We start from the raw sequence: 21,492 nt of genomic DNA on the forward strand, positions 1-21,492 counted from the left end.
GATCATTTGTTATCTCTAACTGTCCATGGAATGTCTGGAAACTGGATGTATAACCTCCGTTCATTTCATGTTCCCCCCTCTGCCTCGTGTTTCCACTTAACCTTCCTTATAGATTGCAAGCTCCTCGGGGCAGAGCCCTCCTTACCTGCTGTAATAATGTAAGCTTACGTTTATTTTATTGTTTTCATCCTCCGACCCTATTACACTGCGCTATGGAATATGTTGACGCATTATAAATAAATGATAACAACAATATAATGCTTTGCAGTTCATTTTGGCATTCAAGGTACTAATCCCTTAGTTGTATCCCGTATAACAGTGGAGAGACAAAATGAGCCTACTTAACTCCTGGACAGACAGACATTATGTTCCCTCTGCACTGGAGTGTGGCCATGATGGAGTTAAACTCACTCAGTGCTGAATAAACAGAAATTGGCAAAGATCACAAAAGCAGAGTATTGATAGATGTGCACTCCAAGCTAAACATTATATTCTGGTGACCTCCTTTTCCGTGAAACACACGCTTTTCCAGAGTAAGTTATGGACGTGTCTCCCTTAACAATGGATGATAGATTGATTGTAAGACCAGATATGCCTCCCAGTGTGGTACTGAAGATAGACTTGCTAAAAATATGTGAAAATAAACCAGGCAACAAGCTAAACTCAATCTGTCATGCCCTACGAAAGCCTGCTGGGAGACGCTGAAGGAATTCTAGAATATTGTAATACTTGAGTTGTTCACATTTTTGGCAACTGTGTCAAATGAGTTAACACTAAGGAGCATGGTTAGGTTTGTGGCTGGTAACCACTCATTCTGCTGTTCACAAAAAGCTAACTCCTAAGCTGGTAACTATTTATTCTAAAGCTTGTCCAAACAATACCCCGGGGCTGGTAACCACTCCACTGCACATTAAAAACGAACCGTTACTATATACTAAATTGGTTGATCCAATGCATTGTACGTTACACAACTATCTAATCTTGCCACGATCATTTGCTTTGATATAACAGTCAATAGTACATCAAGGGTTCTCAACTCCAGTCCATCTACCTCCCCCCCCCCTCCAGCCCCCCCAATCAGGTTTTGATATCCTTGTTTCAGTACAGGTGGCACAGTCCAAGACCAAGCTTCAACCAGATTAGCTCAAACACCTTCTTTCACCATTATAGGTGCCCAGAACAGGGCTTTCATGCTTGGTACAAGCAGTTGTCCTCATTACTTTTAGGGTTAGATCCACAGAGGTCTCAGGGCTCATAACATTTCGTTACCTAAAACAGAAACAGCCATTATTTTCCCCGAGGTTAACGCATATCCACAACAGTTATTATCTGCTAAAATGACGGACGGTTTTCCTCATGCGAGACAGTTTTCTGCCATACACATTGGGATTTTTCTGCAAGACACATTGACTTGTATGTCTCCCTAAACACTCCATTATACAACACATGGAGCGATATCTGGAAACAGAACTCAACACACCTGACAAATAACTCTGATGTTATCTTGTTTTCCTAGATTTATAACAATTCTGCACTGTAAGTAGCGCCTACCTTTTATAATACCCTATCCTGACATCATTAGATTGTAAGCTCTTCGGCGCAGGGACTCCCTTTCCTAAATGGTACTTTTGACTGTAGCACTTCTCCCCTTTATGTGTTATTTATAGGATTGTCACGTGTATTACTGCTCTGAAGCGCTATGTATATTAATGGCGCTATATAAATAAAGACAAACATACATCGTGATGCTTACCTTCTTTGGACCCTAAATCTACTGCTTTAATAAGAAGTGTTGATTGCTGGATAACCTGTGTTACACACGTGTTCTTAAAGGAGGGCCCCAGTCATGCGGTGGGTTCTGTTCTAAGGACCCGCCGCAAAGCAAAATCGCCGGAAAGTGGAACTGGCGATTTTCGTTATATGCGCAGACCGGCAACGCGCCTTTTACGCATGTGCAACATCGTCAAAACTCCCCATTCTGCGCATGCGCGACCCTGGACCTGCCCGTTCGGCGCATGCGCGACATCGGACCGGCCCGTTCTGCGCATGCGCAGACATGGCGGGCCCCCTTCTCGGTACCGCCGGATCGCTGAAAAGCGTGGCGCCGAGAAGCGGGGCCTAGCTGTAACATTATTGCCGATGGACATGGCTATGAAGAATCGTGTTTTTTTAAGTATATATGCGATGCAAGAACAAAACACTTAAGATTAATACAGTTTAACAAACAAAGTGGGGATTTCACTAAACTCTGATAAACGGTATCAGATCAAGGTTTGGCATTCACTGCAATTCAATATAAATGGCACTTAATGTGTGATCAATCTCAGATCCTCTTATCGTAGCCAATTGATTCCTGGTCCGGCTGCTTTATGAAGTGCTTTTAAAGGAGCTCAATGACTCGTGCATGCATTAGAAGGACGACCATTTATTAAGTGCGCTGTGTGGAAGATATAATTGCATTAGAGAGGTTGGCGAGTTTGGAACCATATTTTGTAAAAGATATAAAATAAAAAGGGATTTGTCATTTCAATAAGAAAAAAACATTTAAAAACTAAAAAAAAATAGAGTTACAGGAAGTTGGCGGCTCAGATTATATGACCCGCGGCGAACTTTTCTTCCCAGCAATGTCTGACATTTTGGATGTCCCCCACAAGGTCCCGCTGGACCTAGGTGGGAACCAGAGAATTTAAGAGAAAGATGACTTTCCTCTAACCCCAATGCTAGTTTTTTGTTAAACATTTCTGTGTGATTATGATCTAAAGTTTTAATGTATACTCCTAGCTATTACGGTTACAAGCCGTACGTCCTGTCGGAAGACCGGAAATATTTAACGTAAGAGGTGCAGACTGATATTTGACTCGAAGGTATTATTCTGTTTTTATTTAGTGGTTTTCTTGAAAAAGGTTCGATTTTGGTTATAAAGAGGTTTGGAGGAAAACGGTTTGCAGGAGCCCCTCAATGGAGTCGGGGATGCTTGAGGCTTGTGATCCCTCCCCCCCCCCCCATTTATAAATGTAAACGTTCTACTGATAAAACTGTGATATAACTGTATTATATGTAGACCAATGTTTGTGACCAACTGGGCCACTATTCTACAGGCTACTCCCTTCCCACCCCCTCTCCCTCCCTTCCCCTCCCCCTTCTTTCCCCCCCTCTCCCATATACGCTATCCCCCCAGATGCACGCACACGATAACCCCTCCCCCAGAAGAAATACAACCAACCCTAGGCAAAATAACTAACCCCAAGCATAACTTGAGGGAATAACTACACCCAGCCTAGCACCAAGGCCCGGGCCGGAAAGCGGTTAAGCCATAAACTCTGAGAGGCCATTCACGAAAGGGGCCAAACAGACTAGCACCCCCCACCCCACCCCGACATAACACGGACGAGCCCAGGAGGAGCAAAAGGGTTCCTGTCTAACCAAAGGTCCCCACCTCTCTCGGACCTGTTGGCGGACGAAACCGGACGTACTCCCCTTAGGGTCTTAAACCCTAACTACCAGCCCTTAGACCAGACCGGTTCTATACCTTTGAGACCTTGACAAGGTCTGCTTTCTTTTCTCTCTCAATCCTGCTGATACTGTCCCAGCAGTTCCCCCCTCTCCTCCCCCTGTCCTCCCCCTGTCCTCCCCTCCTCCACCTTCTCACCCCCTCTGGGAGGCCACCCAGAAGTGTCAGGACAACCAAAAGTTCACTGACCCTAGCAACAGGGAAGTAGCACCCCCTATAAACAGACATTGGACCATCCCTAGTGGGAAGGGTAAGGTCACAAGACCCGAAGAGGGAAAAAGGAGAAATAAAGAGAAAATATGGCTAAACAAAACACAATCAAAATAGTATCCCTAAATGTAAAGGGGCTACAGACCAATAAGAAAAGGAGGCTCGCCCTCCAAGAATTGAAAAAATCAAATGGGGACATTGTATTCCTCCAGGAAACGCACTTCACATCTCAGGACCCGCCCAAAACTTTCTAAAATGTATACCCTATGAGTTACTACTCATCATTTAGTAGTAAAAAAAGGGGAGTTGCTATTCTGATTCGTCAGGGCACTCCATTCAACCTAACAAAAATAACAACTGACCCAGAGGGTAGATTCATTGCTGTGTATGGCTCACTAGCGGGATCCGCGGTCGCCCTGATCAACCTTTATGCCCCCAACGAAAACCAGACAAGCTTCCTAAAACAAGTACTAGAGAAAATTGACCCTGCATACATGTCATCACTAATAATAGCAGGAGATTTAAATATGGCGCTTAACCCGTCTGAAGACAAGTCGTCCACTCTGGGACGCTCGCACCCAACCCAGGTCCTAAGACTAGGGAGAAAATGTAACGAAATTATGAAGGAATTCTCCTTAGTGGATATTTGGGGAGCACAACATCAGGGACAAAGGGATTATACCTTTTATTTGGCCCCTCACCAGACCTATTCGCGTATTGACTACTTTCTTGCTACCAAGAATATTCTGGAAGCAGCAGCCAACTCTGACATCGGGCCAATTACATGGTCCGATCACGCACCCATCTCTGTGGACCTTTCGACCCCATTTGTAAAAACAACATCTTATAGCTGGAAACTGAATGACTCCCTACTTAACCATAAAGAAGTAGAAAAAGAGATTAAAATAGCTCTCAAGGATTACTTTAGATTGAACTTCGACACGGTCAAGTCTCCAGCTACCCTGTGGGAGGCCCATAAGGCGACAATTAGAGGCAATCTCATATCAATAGCATCCCACAGGAAAAAAGTCAAATTAAAACTAATCAAAGAGCTTACAGACAAAATTATAACGCTTGAGCAGCTGCATAAATCAAATCCCTCGAGGAAAATTTACAAAATATTATCAGCAGCCAGAAACGAACTAAGAGATATTCAATTGGAAAATGTTGAAAAAGCTCTCAAATGGACAGGTCAGAGGTATTATGACAAGGGGAATAAAGCCGACAGACTTCTTGCTAGTAAGTTAAGAGGCATACAAAAAAGATCGCAAATTACAGCGATAAAGAATAGGTCTGGTGAGATAATATACAGTGAAAAAAAATAGCAGACGAATTCACTAAATTTTATACTAAATTATATAACCTGAGAAATCACTCTGCTAATTCACAAATGGCCGACCAAGAGCCAATTGTAAATTATCTAGCTGACTGCGACTTGCCCTCCCTGACAGAAGAGGAAAATACCATTTTAAATGGGAAAATTACAGTAGAAGAACTAACAGCGGCAGTGAAGGCTTCTAAAGCATCCAAAGCGCCGGGCCCGGACGGCTTTACAAATACCTACTACAAAAGGTTCCTCCCCATACTATCAACCTACCTACTAGACCTTTTCAACTCCTTCATGGAAGGGAATCCTATCCCAGCGTCAATGTCCACAGCCAATCTGGCGATCATTCATAAAGAAGGGAAAGACCGACACAATGTGGTAGCTATAGGCCTATATCTTTGCTGAACAACGACCTCAAGTTGTAAAGCAAGATATTGGCAAATAGATGAAACCCCATATTACCCAGACTTATCCACCCGGACCAAGTTGGATTTGTCTCTGGTCGCCAAGCGGCGGGCAACACGCGTAAAATAATAGACATAATCGACCACACCCATATGACCAATACAAAAGCGATGCTGCTGAGCTTGGATGCAGAGAAGGCATTCGATAGAATAGACTGGCTATTTCTGGACAACACCTTGAAAAAAATCGGATTTAAGAATACTTACCTGACAGGGGTTAGAGCTCTTTACCAGAACCCATCCGCCGCAGTCAGACTCTCAGGAGGAACATCCGAGAGATTTCAAATTAAAAACGGAACAAGACAGGGATGTCCCCTATCACCTCTCCTCTTTGCTCTCACGATCGAACCACTGGCGGCCAAAATACGTAATAATGCGAATATACAGGGCATAGGAATAGGAGATACAAATGATAAAATATCTCTTTTCGCTGATGATATTATTCTAACTCTGTCCAAACCCCAAACTTCCCTTCCGAACTTTCAAAAGGAACTGACGGACTTTGGCAAGATATCCAACTATAAAATAAACAGCGGAAAATCCGAAGCCCTAAATCTTAGCTTACCAGAACACGAAGTGAAACTTCTTAAATTGAATTTTAGCTACAGATGGTGCTCTTCTTATATTAAATATCTGGGAGTGAATATATCAAAGCACTCTCGAGCTCAATATCAGGATAACTACCCAGCCCTCTGGGAAACAATCAAAAAAGACCAAGATCAGTGGGAAGGTTACCGTGTCTCATGGATAGGGAGAATGACATCCATCAAGATGAACATACTCCCCAGACTTTTATATTACTTTCAGACACTCCCGGTCCATGTACCCAGCACTGACCTGAAAAACATACAAAATAGACTGTTTCACTTCATTTGGCAGGGTAAAAGACCCAGGGTGGCCAGATCGGTCCTGTTGGCATCAAGGGGAAGAGGAGGTATGGCTGTTCCAGACATCCTCAAATACTATACAGCTGCGCAATTGAAACAGGCAGTTATGTGGAACACTGATCCGGCCCGATGCTGCTGGGTTGAGATAGAAGCCCAGTACGCTAGAATGCCTTCTCTGCAGGCCTGCCTCTGGAGCCTAGACAGAGGAGACAGACAAGTCCATAACTTACAACTAAAAGCGTCAATACCTACATGGGAGGTCTGGACGAAATACAAGACCCAATTCGGGCTTTGCACGCCCAATCCACAGCTCACACCCATATCCAATAACCCCAAATTCCCCCCAGGCTGCAGATCTAAACTTTACGAGCAACTAAGAAGGGGAGGGATCTGGACGATCGCGGATCTTCTCAGCTTCGGAAAGCTCCTAAGTTTTCAAGAACTCCGCACCAAATATAAAATATGAGAACTGGACCCATTTAAATACCTACAAATCAGACACTTTGTCCAAAAGATATGTCCAGACCCAGAATTCCCTCCTCTCACTAAATTCAAGAGATTGTGCAAAGCTAACAATTACCAAAAGGGACTCATCTCTGAAATATATTCCGAATTAGAAAATTCAACTACTCCCCAAGATCACAATTACATGTTCAAGTGGGCAGCAGCTTTGAACATCACAATAGAGAGAGAGATTTGGGAAGAAATCTGGGAGGCAGCCTCGGGAACATCTATCTGCACAACAACCAAGGAGAACATCTATAAAATTCTCTATCACTGGTATCTAACTCCTGAGAGGTTAAATCAAATCCCCCCTGGCGTCAGACATATGCTGGAGAGGCTGTGGTCATAGAGGGGACATGGCCCACATCTGGTGGTCATGTCCGGAAATTATAAAATACTGGGCTAGGGTCCAGAATCTAGTTAAAAAGGTCACTGACCAAGAGCTGCCTGTAGACCCACTGACCTAGATGCTTGCACGGCCAATCACGGGAATTGACCGTCCAACCGGGAAATTAATCTCCTTTATTTTCACCGCGGCGAGATGTGAAGTAGCGGCTGCCTGTAAGAGGCAAACCACCCCCTCTACGAAGTCAATAAAAAAGAGGATCACATGCTCATGGAGAAATTGACGGCCATGCTTAAACAGAAACTTTTCACATTCTACAACATATGGGAGCCATGGATTCTCCACACAAGAGGAGATGGCCCTCTAAACGGTGAATCGGAAACTGAGCCGTGAGCTTTAGTTCTAACAGGGACAAATTTGGGAAAGGCCTCCCGGGAAGGGTACACCAAGCCCCCTCCCATCCCCCCCTACCCCCTTCTCCCCTCCCCTCTCTGTCCTCTCTCTTTGAGGACTCCACCTTCAGAGACAGCTAAACCTGTTGCTCTTTTCCCCACTCAATGGAAAAAACAAAATGTTCTGTATTAGGCCGTGAATTATGTATGTGAATGTATTCTGTACTAATGCCTAATAAAACTATTTGGAAAAAAAAAAGAAAAAAAATTAATTCGGCTAAGTTAGAGGCTTTAAATTTAACCTTATCAGATATTGAGATAAAACTAATCAAATTAAATTTCAGTTATCACTGGAACAAGGTTAGACTGAAATATTTAGGGATCTTCCTCACAAAAAAAACTATCAAACCCTTTATAAATATAACTACCCAGAGCTTTTCACTAGAATGAAACAAGATCTTTTGCTCTGGAGGGATCATCAGATCTCCTGGGATGGGTCGTATTATTTCAGTCAAGATGAATGTTCTCCCGAAATTGCTTTATTGTTTTCAGACACTACCGGTCGCCATCCCGATGAAATATTTGAGAGATTTACAAAATAAAATTATACAGTTTATATGGGGTAATAAAAGACCAAGAGTCCGTACATCAGTTATGTCCGCACCCAGAGTTAGAGGAGGACTGGTGGTCCCTGATATTAGGAAATACTATTTAGCCTCCCACTTGAAACAGATAACCTGTTGACATTCCAAAGAAATGGGTAGATTTAGAAAATATTTTTAACAGCTCCGCAACGCTCCCGGCCCTTCTGTGGAATAATAAACCTGCAAGATGCTCTAGACCAGATCTCTTTGACTCGGCAGTAATAACAATTTCTCTTAAAATTTGGCATAGGGTCTATATCTACTATCAACTATCTTCTGCTCCCTCGAGATGAAGTCCTATATTTGACAACCCAGATTTTGGGCCGGGTTGCTTCACTGGTACTTTTGATCTATGGAAGGGTAATAACATTAGAGATGTGGGGGATATGTTTCTGAACTGTAAATTATTACATTTTAGCGATTGTTGCCAAAAATACTCCTTCACAGGGGCTGAGGTGTTTAGATTTTTACAAGTCTCCCACTATCTTAGGCAGCTGTCCTGAGTTCGTCTTTCCTGGAGTGTTCTGTATTAGAAGAACTATGTACAAAAATAAGTTATCAGTGGGGTCTCATTTCAATACTCTACCAAGTCCTTATTTCCAAGGAATTTGAGGCCCCCTGCACACACCGTTATATGGACCAATTGGCCCATGATTGCCAAGTAGAGATTCACTGGTAAGATTGGCAAGATATTTGGGTCAATGCAACAAATACTTCACTTAGCACAATAGTTAAAGAGAATATTTATAAAATTATGTTCAGATGGTATTTGACGCCTCAGCGGTTGAGGCAGATTTATTCAGGGAGCACGAATCTTTGCTGGAGGGATTGCGGTGGGGTCAGATATATGGCCCATATCTGGTGGTTTTGTCCCAAAGTACAGAGACTTTGGGGAATAGTGCAGCATCTGGTTCGAGAAACTATAGACCCGATTTTATTGGTTCTGGGTAAGCCATTAGAAAATGTAAACGAAAACAAATCTCAATTATTGTTACAAATCCTGACCGCGGCGAGACGTGCAATTGTAGGGGTCGGGGGAAAGCCCCCACCCCCTCCAGGAGAGAGATTATTTTGAGAATAAACAAGGTGCAATCCATGGAAAGATTAAAAGCTTACGTGAGGCACAATTTAAGAAATTTCCAAAAAGTATGGGAGCCCTGTTTATCAAGGGGGAATAGGTGAATTTCTGTGATACAATGGCCCGAGGCTTGGATCTTTTTCTAAAAAAAGAGTTGGTTACCCTCTGTAAGGTATGGAGTGGGGGTTGTCCAGCATCATTATATTTATGCTTTTTGACTTCGGTGTTAACTTTGTGGTACCTACCCCTTCCCCCCACACTTTTTTTTTCTCTATTATGAACCCCTTTCCTCTATCTGTCTAAAAAAAAGTAATAAAAAAATAAGTTCTAAAAAAATAAAATAATATAAAAAAAAAAAAAAAAGGAAGGAGTTACAATAAAGATTAGGTATTGACATTTCATCGCCAATGATTTGCAACATCTGATGAGTGGATGAGAAATAATAGTTAGGACAGTTAAGTGTTTTCAAGGAAGAAATAAAAAAGGTTTTGCTCACTCTTTATTTTATTCTCATGACAAACTAAGCTAATGTAAAATAAACATGTTTTTGTAAGAACTTCTATTTTACAAAAGAAAGATCTTTTTCCCAGCATTTATTTTTTTAAGTACAAAATGTGAAATCAATTCCATTCCATCTCGTGTTCTCATAATATAGAAAACCTATGTTCCCAGTATAGAAGCATAGCAATTAAAAGAAACACCATTTGGACATAGTAGGATGTTTATAAATATTGCACCTCATATATTTTGCTAAAGTTGACAATTCAGATTACACATTTGCCACAGTGATCCTCAAATGCCTTTTTATGTGCATCTTAACGTACTTATCAGTAAACATGGCATCAAGCCACGATTCCTAAATCCAATGTACAACCTCCCTGCAGGCTTCTACCTGGGCATAATGCCACAACGTATTCCTATACAGGAACCACAATTGGTCTGTTACAACACAGCTTTTGATACAAAGTGTACACTCTGCATGATATTATTTGTGGGACAGGAAGTCATTTTACTAATTAAGTCATTTTAGTCAATCTTAGCACCAGTCCCACTTAACCAACAAAACATACGTTATTACAAATGGGGATCCCATGAATATGCTCCCAAGTGATTTCTACTTATTAAAGTTATTGCTGCCTTACAACACAATCCTGTTTAATGGCATATTGTGCTTTTTTGCAGCGTCCTTTTCTCAGATAGTCGGGCTAGAATAAAATCAGGTAATGTGCCAAAATTTTGGGTTTTCCTTTTTGGACATAATCTTAAAGGTCTAACTGAGTTTTCAGTGAATACTGCAGAGCCGGTTCGAAGCCAAATTCTTTTTCAGCAGGTGTCTTCCCCATCATGTTCCCCAGATGTGTATCCAACACAGGGATGGGCAACTCCAGTCCTCATGGGCAACCAACAGGTCAAGTTTTCTGGACAGACCTGCTTCAGCACAGGTGACTCAAGCAGTGGCCCAGTCAAAAACTGAAGGGATATCCTGACCTGTTTGTGGCCCTCGAGTTGCCCTCGCCCACCCATGATTTATCACCTACTTGAATATTTGTCGTCACACATTTGAACGTTAATGAGGTCTGGAGACATTCACCCCCCACACCCCACAAAATGGGACCAATATTTTGTTTTGAATACTATACCTCAAATAATATCCCAGTGCCTCTATTGTATGTCTTGAACGCAAGTCTTAAAAAAAGTTTTTAATACAGTTTACATCTTGACAGATAACTGAATTATATGAAAATATATGTGCACATTCAGTTACAGTTGCGTCAATACACAGTATCTTGCTTAGTGGGACTGGGGCTTTAAATGACACTTCATCCAAACACATTGCATATCCCACTATATAGACTGCACAATATGTGGAGTTTAGGTACAATATGCACATTGCTTTGTGTTGCACACATATACCTTGTTATATAAATTATTCAAGTCTTCCATTTACACAGGTTCTTAAACCCACGCATAAACAGTCATAGTAGTTCAAAAAGTCGGATTAGCTTTGTAGACAACATAGTGAACATATATGTATTTTCTTCACCCTCATCTAATATGTATATATGCACCTGCATTTTTGACAAGTTGTGCTTTTGACATCTTTGACAACCCATTGCGAGCGAGCCGTAGATCGCTGGCTGACAGTGAGCAGCTCACCCCCACTTCCACCGCCCCTAAACAGTGCCGCCTGGGCCACAGTCAGGGGGAGGGGGGGAGGGGGGAAGGGGGGCCTGCCGTGCCCTCTAATTGCTGTAGGCCTCACCCAATTGCCGGAAGTTAGGCCCAAACTTCCGCACCCACGTAAGGAACTGGCGCGGCTCTGGGGGTCTCTCTCTCTTCTGCCCGCTCCCGCCCCAAGGTCAGTGTGTGTGTGCGCGCGTGCGCTGGAGGTTACGGTGCGCTTGTGTCTGGGGTCCTAGAAAACATGCAGGACTTGGGGCAGCGTTGGAGTTGCTTGGCTTATATGTACCCTTATGCTATCCACATATTTTTAATATAGGTTTCAGTAGCTCAGGGTAATTGTCATTGATCAACCTTATCTGTAATGAGAGCAAACTTCTGGAGACTCCTGACCTAGGGAATAGGCTTTTGCTGGTTCAAAAGATCATGTAAAACAATAGTTATAAAGCCCATACTGATCGATACAAGAATGTTAAATTGTAATTAATACATTTTAAAAAGAACGCGTCATTTCATCTCTGAACATTGAGCATTTCAATACAGTTTGCCATATGCCGCACAAAAACCATGTTAAAATGTGCTTATTTTTAATACTTTAAAGTTGCACACGGCCATAAAAATGTATTTAAAATGCAATCATCTTAAAATAGTCCATCTGCATTTTTTTCCCGTACAAAATATCTAACAGACCGAGGTATTAAAGGAGGTACAAATACATTCCATCAACTATATATTCAGAACAAACACAGCAACTAGAAGAAACAAGGCATGGTTGTAGTCCCTTCAGTGTTGAAAGCCCGTTGTTATCTGTAACACAGGTTGTGATCCGCTTGCTAGGAACACGTTATACACTTTGTACATCCATAGTGCACAAGCCGATTTCCAGATGTCACAGATATTCAGTAGTCTGAGCTCAATGACTGAACATTGGAAAATAAGGCACAACATGGCAGTTAAATGCTATGGAGGCGTGGAAATACTATGAGCGCATGAGTGTTCTCTACGCTGCTTCTAAACGCCTGCTACTGGTGAACAAAAATGAAGAATGATCTATATCAGGGGTAGCCAACTCCAGTGCTCAAAAGCCACCAACAGGTCAGATATTCAGGATATCCCTGCTCCAGCACAGTTGGCTCAATCAGTGGCTCGGTCATTGACAGAGCCACCTGTGCTAAAGCAGGTATAGTTGTAAAGATTAGAAAAAGCACACCCTTTTACAAGCACTCATTGTATAGTTTGATGTGATGATAAATTTAAAATCAATTTTAATGATAAGATAAAAAAGGAAAAATTGTGTTTAAATGTAGACCTTAATACACCAACGTGTATTGGAGTGAATAAATCACTGTGGTGACCAAACATATATAACAAGGAAAACACTATGTACATAAATGTCAAAAACTGAAACCCAAGGGATATCCAAATACTGAATGAAAAATTATACTGATAGTATTTAGAACCTAGATGGGTCACAGTTAATCATTGATAACCCTTGGGTACAGCACTAATAGTATGATTAAAAGAACCTGTATATAGTAAGCAGGTAGCGTAGAGACTGATACTGTTAATGTATAGTAGTGAATGACGTATGTATGCTCCTTCAAAAACCTGCAATTTATACAATCAATGGTAAAATACCACATGTGATAGCTATTTCATATAGGCACACAAAATGTGTTTAGATGCCTAGAGGCATCAAGGTTCGTATCAATTTATAGCCCCATGAAACAAACCGAATACTGCTATAAATATAAATATACACAAAGAATAGCAAATGCAATGAGCCCACAAAGTTGTGTCAATATAGCTCAGAGGCACGGATCAAATCCGTATCAAGTTATAGCCTCCTAAATAAATGCATTATACACTGTTAATAATAAGCAGATCAATAGCTCACAAAAAGTAATCATATGCAGTCAGGAAAAAATGTATCTCAGACAAACAGGGTATTTAAATAAAGTAACAAACAGCTGGTAAATCAACCAGCATCAATACTAGCTGAATATGATGCCAAATGAGACAGTCAAACAACACTGTGAAATGTAGCTACGTCAATAACCTAACACATTGCTACTAACATCGTCACAAAGTGGCATTAGATACTTCAGTGTCAACTTTTTCTCCAAGTTCAAATGGCAACTAAAACTGAAGCGAGGGTTTTTTCCTTTTCCTTTTCCCCTCCATCTTCTAAAGCAGGTATATCCTGAAAACCTGACCTGTTGGGGGCCCTTGAGGACTGGAGTTGGCCACCCCCATATTTATATGATAGTATCTTGTGCAAAGAATGTTTAGATATCTTACAATGTAAGAAGTTAAGCTTTGAAGTTGTTGTAGCCACCAAAACGGATGATGAAATCCATGGCTCATGATTGGACATAACGCTTAGCTTCTTCTTTCATGTTTAATGTCCATCGTTGTCCTGAAGTTAAAGTTCATCGTGATTTTTCTGAAATGGCCACTTTGAATGATGAGAGACATGTTCACGCGCCAATAGAACAAGGCGTAGAAATTCTTCTGCGTCAAAGGCATAGTTGGTAAATTTAGGATGTTCTCCCAAGGTAGGATGGTGCCCCTTGAGCCCAAGGAAAAACAAGCTTTGTAAGTTAGTACTACAACTTTTTATTTTTTCCTGAGGGACGAGTTAATTAAATCATTTTGGACACAAAGACAACTTTCATTTAAAAATCCCCAGGATCTATTGATCTTTCGCAGGACACCGGCACAGAATTATTGGCAGGTTCAACTAATAGCCAATTAATTTCCTTTCGCTTCCTCCCCAGTTATCAATGCATGAGAAATCAATGAAGCAGGACAAAACAATGTTCTTTTATATAAGATTTCAAACGAAAAAAATCATCAGAACTGGTATCATTCAAATGTCAGGGCCCCCACATTCCACCCCTCCCTGGGACCACGTAGCAGCAGGAGGAGGTGGTACTGTATATTCCGCAATGGGGTTCATGTCTGTCTACCATTGAAGGGGATTCATTGTGATTCTTATTTCCTAAAATCACTGCAACATACTGGCATATTTAAACAAATAAGAAAAATACATTTACATTAGGAGATTTGGATCTGTAAGGGCCCAAAGGGCTTTCATTGGTTGCTTATGCCTAAAGTCACTCCTGAGACCACCTTCCTTATATTACCTTATCTTGGGGGAAGACTTTGTTGCTTTTCTCCCACGTCATGTAATGAATCCCTCGGAGTCTTGCCAAGTCTAAATAACAGCGTTCATCCTCACAATTATACCTAGGAATATGCAGACGGAGTATATCACTGATGCATTACTGTTCAAACGTAAACATGCTCTGTTATCAGACTGTTGATACGATTGCTACTTTATTAGCTATGAAAATTAAAAAAAGTGATGGTTCTGTACATGGGCATTCAAAACCAGATTGGTCCCTTCAACGAGGTTTGGAAATAGCACGCACAGCACCTAGGCCTCAATGTTATAATGATGTAAAAGGCACAGAGTATGTAAAGACTTTCTTTACCTCCGAGACCGACACAGCAACCAGATTGATTCAAAAGTTATACAGGAAATTAGATACATTCATACTCTGTGGCCAACACCAAGAAATGCAACACATCCTACTGCTCTCTATCACAGTCGCATTATTCATTGTATGTATGTAGCGCCATTCATGTACATAGCGCTTCACAGCAGTAATACATGTGATAATCATATAAATAACAAATAACATACAAGGGAAGAAGTGCTTCAGACATAAGTGACATTTAGGAAGAGTTCATGCCCCGAAGAGCTTACAATCTAATTGGTTGGTAGGAGTAACGTGCAGAGACAGTAGGAAGCTGTTCTGATAAGTGCGTCTGCAAGGGGCCAAGGTAAGATGTGTATAGTTTCAGCCACAGTGCTACCCATATGCTTCATTAAGGAGTTGGGTTTTAAAATTGGTCTTAAAGGTGGATAGAGAGGGTGCTAGTCGGATATTGAGGGGAAGAGCATTCCAGAAGTGTGGGGCAGTCAGGGAGAAGGCAATCCTCTGCTTTTTGCTTTACCCATTTGCCTACTAGAAACGGTCTACTACTCACCAAAAAACTACACCCTGTTAAAACCAGCATTTAATGTTTGGTGGCGGAAAAACGTTAACCAGTTACTGAAAATGAATAACTATGTAATGATGCCGACTATTCTAATATAGGGAAATTAGAACAGACATTTGCCAAATGTTGTTACCATGCAAATGAATATAGCATTCACTGCCCCACCAATCCTCCTTTACTCCGCTGCTCTGGAGCCCACAGCAATAACAAAACAGGATATTATCACTACAGGAGTTTATGGGGAGACAGACAGTCGTGATAGAGTCTTTGTTAACAAAGCAAGGGAAGCTACAGACTGCAAAGACAGTATAGTCATACTCCCCATTACCTCGTGAAGCACAATACTCAGATACAATCCTAAATCTGAATACTTGCATAGGGGGGGCATAATTAATTTAACATCTACACTGCTTTGGAGTCTATGGCACAATAAAAATAAAAAAATTCAATGGACTATTCTGAAGTCCTGTCCAAGTTACAGACTGGACTGTCCAGAAATGAAGAAGCCAGATTTACCATTCAAAGGGTTCCCAAGTATATTATTCTTCTGTATGATGGATTGTGGTGTAGGACTACAGAAGACAACTTCCCAATGTATCGGATGATTCACATTCATATTTTGGTCAGCCGAAGACCGAGTTGACCTTGCAGAAGTTACTCATGAGAACCAAGACTTTGTTTTATTTTAAGTCTGTAAATATGTATTGAAAATTCCATTCTAAAAATGTCATAACAGCCATGTAAATAGAAGTGAATACTGTACACTTGGAATTCAGCAGCGACAAAACCCATTTGCTTACCTAAAATAACAGCTTTAAGGCAGTGTGAGAAACCCTATCCAGTTCCAAAAATAATGGGTGTGTATAACTAGCCAGTAAGTCATGTCTATAAGTAAGTAAGAGATCCTACATATTCCACCCAGCCGTCATCAATGAGAGAAGGTATCATTGTATTGCCACCTGGACTCAATTTGTCCGAGTATGTTCAAACAGCCCAAGTTAAGATTAGGAGCCAATTCAGATCCAATTATCCCACTTAAAACAGTAAAACATGCAAAGTCTTTTATTTATCTTTTTTTTTTTTTTTTTTTTAAATAAATCCGTTCTGTAGTATTAGATAGTGACTGTTAATGTTAATACTTGCTGCATTTTATTTATTTTTTATTATTCAACTGTTAATGTAATTTTTAATGAGCTTTAAAGCATCCTTTGATTTCTATAGCAGGGTTTAGCCCAAGCGGTGCAAGATCTTGTCAAGACTCCTGTTTGGGATAATCTGTTGCCAATGTTCCCAGGCGTTTGAGCTGTAAACTGTAACAATAGATAATGTTACCTTAGGCTGAGATTATAGTGGGGGCGTGTGTGTGAGCGCATGGCGTCACGTGCGCCTCTCGCCCAAGCGATGGGTGAAATCAAGTTCCAGCAATTGGGAAGGCGTGGCGGATGCGTCACCAGGCTGCTTATCCCTCATTGGCTGAACCGCTCACGTGACGCGAAAAGACAAAATAGTTTGTCTTTTAAAAAAACTGCAGCATGGTCACTCTGCATCGCTAGCGCGGTCGCACGCACTATGGGTGTCCTCATAGGCAATCGGACTGTTGTTCACATCGCGCGCACTATAAGCTCAGCCTTAAGATACAATAAGGATACATTGTAGCTACTGAGTTACACTCACTGACAAACCTCTTCCTTAATGTTACATTTCTACATATATGGGTCTCATAAGGGTAACCCAAAACGCTGGCAAATATAGCTTTTTAAAACAATGCCTATTCTCTTTCCTTTCGACACATTTACGGGGTCCCCTGTTTGAGAACCCCTATAATATTAGGGTCTGTAGAGGGGATTACTATTTTAACATTTCCCATTCCCAGTGAATGAATGAACTTTATGATAACAAGAAGTCATCTATCACACACACACACGCAGATACATATGGACCATGTTAGTGCTAGATGGGTGTCCCTTACACTAAAGAGATGTTAGGACGTCCCTGCTATGAGAGTGACATTGAAAACCAGACTTACAGTTCAAAAACAACGGCCCAGTCAGGTAGAAACAGCAAGTGAGTGAGTCCGGCTCCATGCATCCCTATGAATATATCCGTGTTATGGGTGATTGCCAGTTGTTCAAGGAATCCAAGCTCGCTAGAAAGTAGTAAAGAAATAGAACAGTGGTGATATAATAATAATAATACATTTTTTTTTAAAGTCTCAAAGCTCAAACACATTTAAGATGGTTACTTTTACATGTCTCAGGATTAACAGGTTAGTAGAGTAATATAGCAGCAATACATTCCCACTACACAGATGTTACAATCAATAACTGTTACAGCAGCCAAACGTGTGAATTTTTTTAATACATCAGTTCTGTAGTATTAGATAATACTGTATTTTTTTTTTAATTGTTATTAAACTCAATGCCATTTTTAATGTGTTTTAAGGCACCCTATGATTTCTATAGCAGGTTTAGCCCACCTCCCAAGCAGTGCAAGATCTCTGTAACACTTTGCTGTAAACTGTAACAATAGATCATGTCACCTTAGTAATATAATAGGATACATTGTAGCTGCTGAGTTACACTGACTGAAGCAGCCATTATGTTAGTCACACAATCACACATTTGTAACAGGAGCGCCACACGACTGCCAGCTTAGGTAAGAATGTAGAATTATACATTGTCACATGCTTTACATATGCAAATAATAAAAAAGGGGGGAATATAGTATTGTTGCTTTAATAACTGGACCACAAGACATAGAGTAATATCTAAGCAGGAGTGCAGGGTGGTGGTGGGGGGGGGTGTGGTGGTGGTGGGGGGGGTGTGGTGGTGGTGGGGGGGGTGTGGTGGTGGGGGGGGGTGTGGGGGGAAGGGGGTTTGTACATTACATTTTTTTTTTACAAAATCAGTAACATACATTTTTACATTATGGTAATGTATAAACCCACGGAGGGCTGCAGCACCCCCCTGCACCCCTATCTCCAACCCCCATGTAGCCAAACCCATACAGTGATCTTACAGATTTTATTGCTGCCCGCTACGTGTTCATTGTTACATAGTGTTCCACATTTTCAGTTTTAATTGGTGTAAAAAAAAAATTTTTTAAATGTATATAATATTCGGGGGCAAATTGTGATTTCCCCCCCACCCCCCTTATATATAAAATAATACTTGTACTTACGTGTATTTGTAATCTACTACTTGAACCTGAAATGTAGATACGGTCTTTAGCGCCCGGACCAGCTAATTAGAAAATAGAGACGTAAAATGGTTTATTTTTAGGGGCTTTTTTTGTTACTTTCAAAGCTTCAGTGGCTATACATGGAAAATCTCGCTCTATACCTTGGCTGTGTGTCATTCACAAAACATCGGCAGTGCCTGACAATCTACAAATAAGAAGTATTACTAGATGACGTCCTACTCTGGTTCCCATCATTTACTGCAATGTCGCGGGGTAAACATGGCACATGCAGGCTTGGTTGGCTCAACCAAAAAAAGGTCCCACCCCATACACGTGTTCAGGAATTTTTAAATACACCTGGTATTAGTCATACTCAGCCGTTCTAAAACATGCAAAGAGACTATAAAAAAAAAAAAAAAAAATGAAACGTGACACTGTCAGTATTAGAGGAACCATTTGGCCTTTCTGGCCCATTAAAGCAGTAATCCAGGTTGCATTGCTTGTTTTTTTTGTAATAGGATTGAAACAGGGGGTCTCCAGAGCTGAACCCCATGAAGTTACGGCCCAAGCCGTGACTGATATAGATTATATACATATATTTTTTCTATATTAAGTAGGACTGTAATCAATATGTAATCAATATATTGATTCACAGGTTAAGATGTTTTAAGTTGCTTTTCTCATGAAGGATTTTATGGGCAGTTTGAAACTAATGGTATACAATGTTAACAGTATCAGGGGTGACTTGATACCGAGTGACAGGATGTATGTATATTATTGATAAGATTTATTTCCCAGTTTCCCATACATTGTATTTCACTGATGCCATATGTTATAAAGCTGTCACTTATATTCTGACAGGTGTGACCCTGTTCTTAGCTTTGTCTAGCTACATGTAATGTCTAACATGGTGTCCTCCCTAGATTCCTGTCTCCCTCTTTAACATCTGATATATGTTTTCCTTAGTTTCTCATCTTCATGAGAAACCAGTATGTTTAGTCAGCAAAGAGTTAGCTAAGACAAGTGATTTATATCTCTTTGTTCTGCGGGTATAAGAATGACTGTGAACATAGCATAAGCACTACCTTCTACCTTCAGATGCTTGAAACTGTGCAGAACGATCTAGTATGTTGTATATTTGTTGAAGCTGATTGAAGAAATAAAGACTTTAGATTTTGAACAGGGAAAGCTAATTCCAGAGTATTAAATCGCGAAGATTTTTCTAACAGCGACGTCATCCTTTTCAGCTTCCTATTGGCCCACGTGCCCTGGACATTTAAACTTGAGATACCGGCACGTCCTATGGAGGTAATTATTTCTGGAAGCTGGGGGTCCCTGGAGCTGAAAATAATGGGGTTCAGCTCCGGAGACCCCCTGCTTCAAACCTTTAACAAAAAAAGCTGATAAAGCGGCAGTCCAGGTTGCATTAACAATTGAAAGCATGTTTTTTTGTTGATATGAACACATCCTTCAAATGCAATCTTTGTACAAGTTAATTCTAATAAACTCTCTCCAGCCTGGGTAAAATAGGTTCTAACACATCTGTAGAGTCGATGATATGGATTTATTTTAATTGACACAATACCTATACAAGAATTGTTTTTACACAGTCAGTTTCATATTATAAAGCAGCTGGTTTGCGCCTATTTTTATGGCAAACAGTGAGTGCATTAATACTCCCTCTGCAGTTTCTTGTACTGGGAGTGAGAATTAAGAGAGATAAACCCAACAGGCATAATTAAAGCAGCAATCTACTGGGCTTTCCCCCCCCCCCCCCCCCCCACTTTTATCTTTAAAGAATTAGAACCGGGAGGTCCTGCGGAGCTCACTGCACTATTTTAAATTCCAGGGCCTCCTTGCTTCAAGAGATATTTAAGGTTTCAGTTGCCAGTGTTAAAGCTCGAGTTTTGGAAATCAAAATGGCCACCAAATCCTGCGGGCCAATGGCAAGCTGCAACGTCATTGGGGAGATGAAATTGCAGCTTCCTTTTGGACAATACCGGCGGCTATCTATGAATTTACAGCAAGAACACACAGCACCTAAAACTAAGTATCCCTGGAACCCGAGGGTCATCACAGCCTAAAATTGAGCAGTTCCACTCTGGAGGATAACATAGGCGGGATAACTAAACAAATAAGGAGCTAAAAATGTTATTACATTTTAAATTCTGCCCTTGAAATTACCATTGGGAATATTACGCTCAATTATTTTATGCCTCTACCTCGATCCAAGACGTGAAATGCAGAATAAAAAAATGATTATAAACAATAAAAAGTAGAACCTCCTCCACGTTTAGTATCTTCCGAAACTCTGTGCTGCGTATGAGAATGGTAACTCGAATTCTCTCCTCCTAAATCCAGAATAAAGATGACAGTAGTTAAGCGTGCAGGTATTTCCGTATACACTGAAAATGTTCTCTCCTAAACAGAATACATGTAGTAATTACTGTGCACAAATTACACTGGAAAATGACACAGACACCGCAAACAGATACTATGGCTCATATTCAGTAAAGGGTTAGCACGCATTAACATTCATTCAGAATTTGGGGAGTTAAGATGTGCTAAAGCTTAGCACCCTTTAGTGAATATGGGCCTATAGGGGTTATTTATTTAAGTCTAGGACAACACCAGTGCAAAATAATTGCCAGAGATGCATCACAGTAAAAACCCCAAATACCCAATCCAAAAATGGGA

The 21,492-nt window shown here is 41.0% G+C and overlaps 1 protein-coding gene across 4 annotated transcripts in view; it reads right to left on the reverse strand.

Moving 5' to 3' along the window:
- Window positions 1-1,078: 1,078 nt before the first annotated feature.
- The window catches only part of EOGT (EGF domain specific O-linked N-acetylglucosamine transferase), a 42,781-nt gene continuing 22,367 nt past the window's right edge, over window positions 1,079-21,492 (reverse strand). For 2 of the 4 annotated variants that reach the window (XM_075574282.1, XM_075574281.1), the window contains 5 exons: window positions 21,018-21,146; window positions 18,796-18,857; window positions 17,642-17,761; window positions 14,694-14,796; window positions 9,860-14,116 (listed from right to left, as the gene is read on the reverse strand). In XM_075574282.1, the coding sequence (XP_075430397.1) occupies window positions 13,970-14,116; window positions 14,694-14,796; window positions 17,642-17,761; window positions 18,796-18,857; window positions 21,018-21,146 (561 nt within the window). In that variant the 3' untranslated portion in view covers window positions 9,860-13,969. Of the gene's footprint in view, window positions 1,270-9,859; window positions 14,117-14,693; window positions 14,797-17,641; window positions 17,762-18,795; window positions 18,858-21,017; window positions 21,147-21,492 lie in introns of those variants that run through there. The other 2 variants (XM_075574284.1, XM_075574283.1) reach the window with 2 other exon arrangements.

This window comes from Ascaphus truei, chromosome 17 (genome assembly GCF_040206685.1).
Source record: "Ascaphus truei isolate aAscTru1 chromosome 17, aAscTru1.hap1, whole genome shotgun sequence".
NCBI classification, from domain to species: domain Eukaryota; kingdom Metazoa; phylum Chordata; class Amphibia; order Anura; family Ascaphidae; genus Ascaphus; species Ascaphus truei.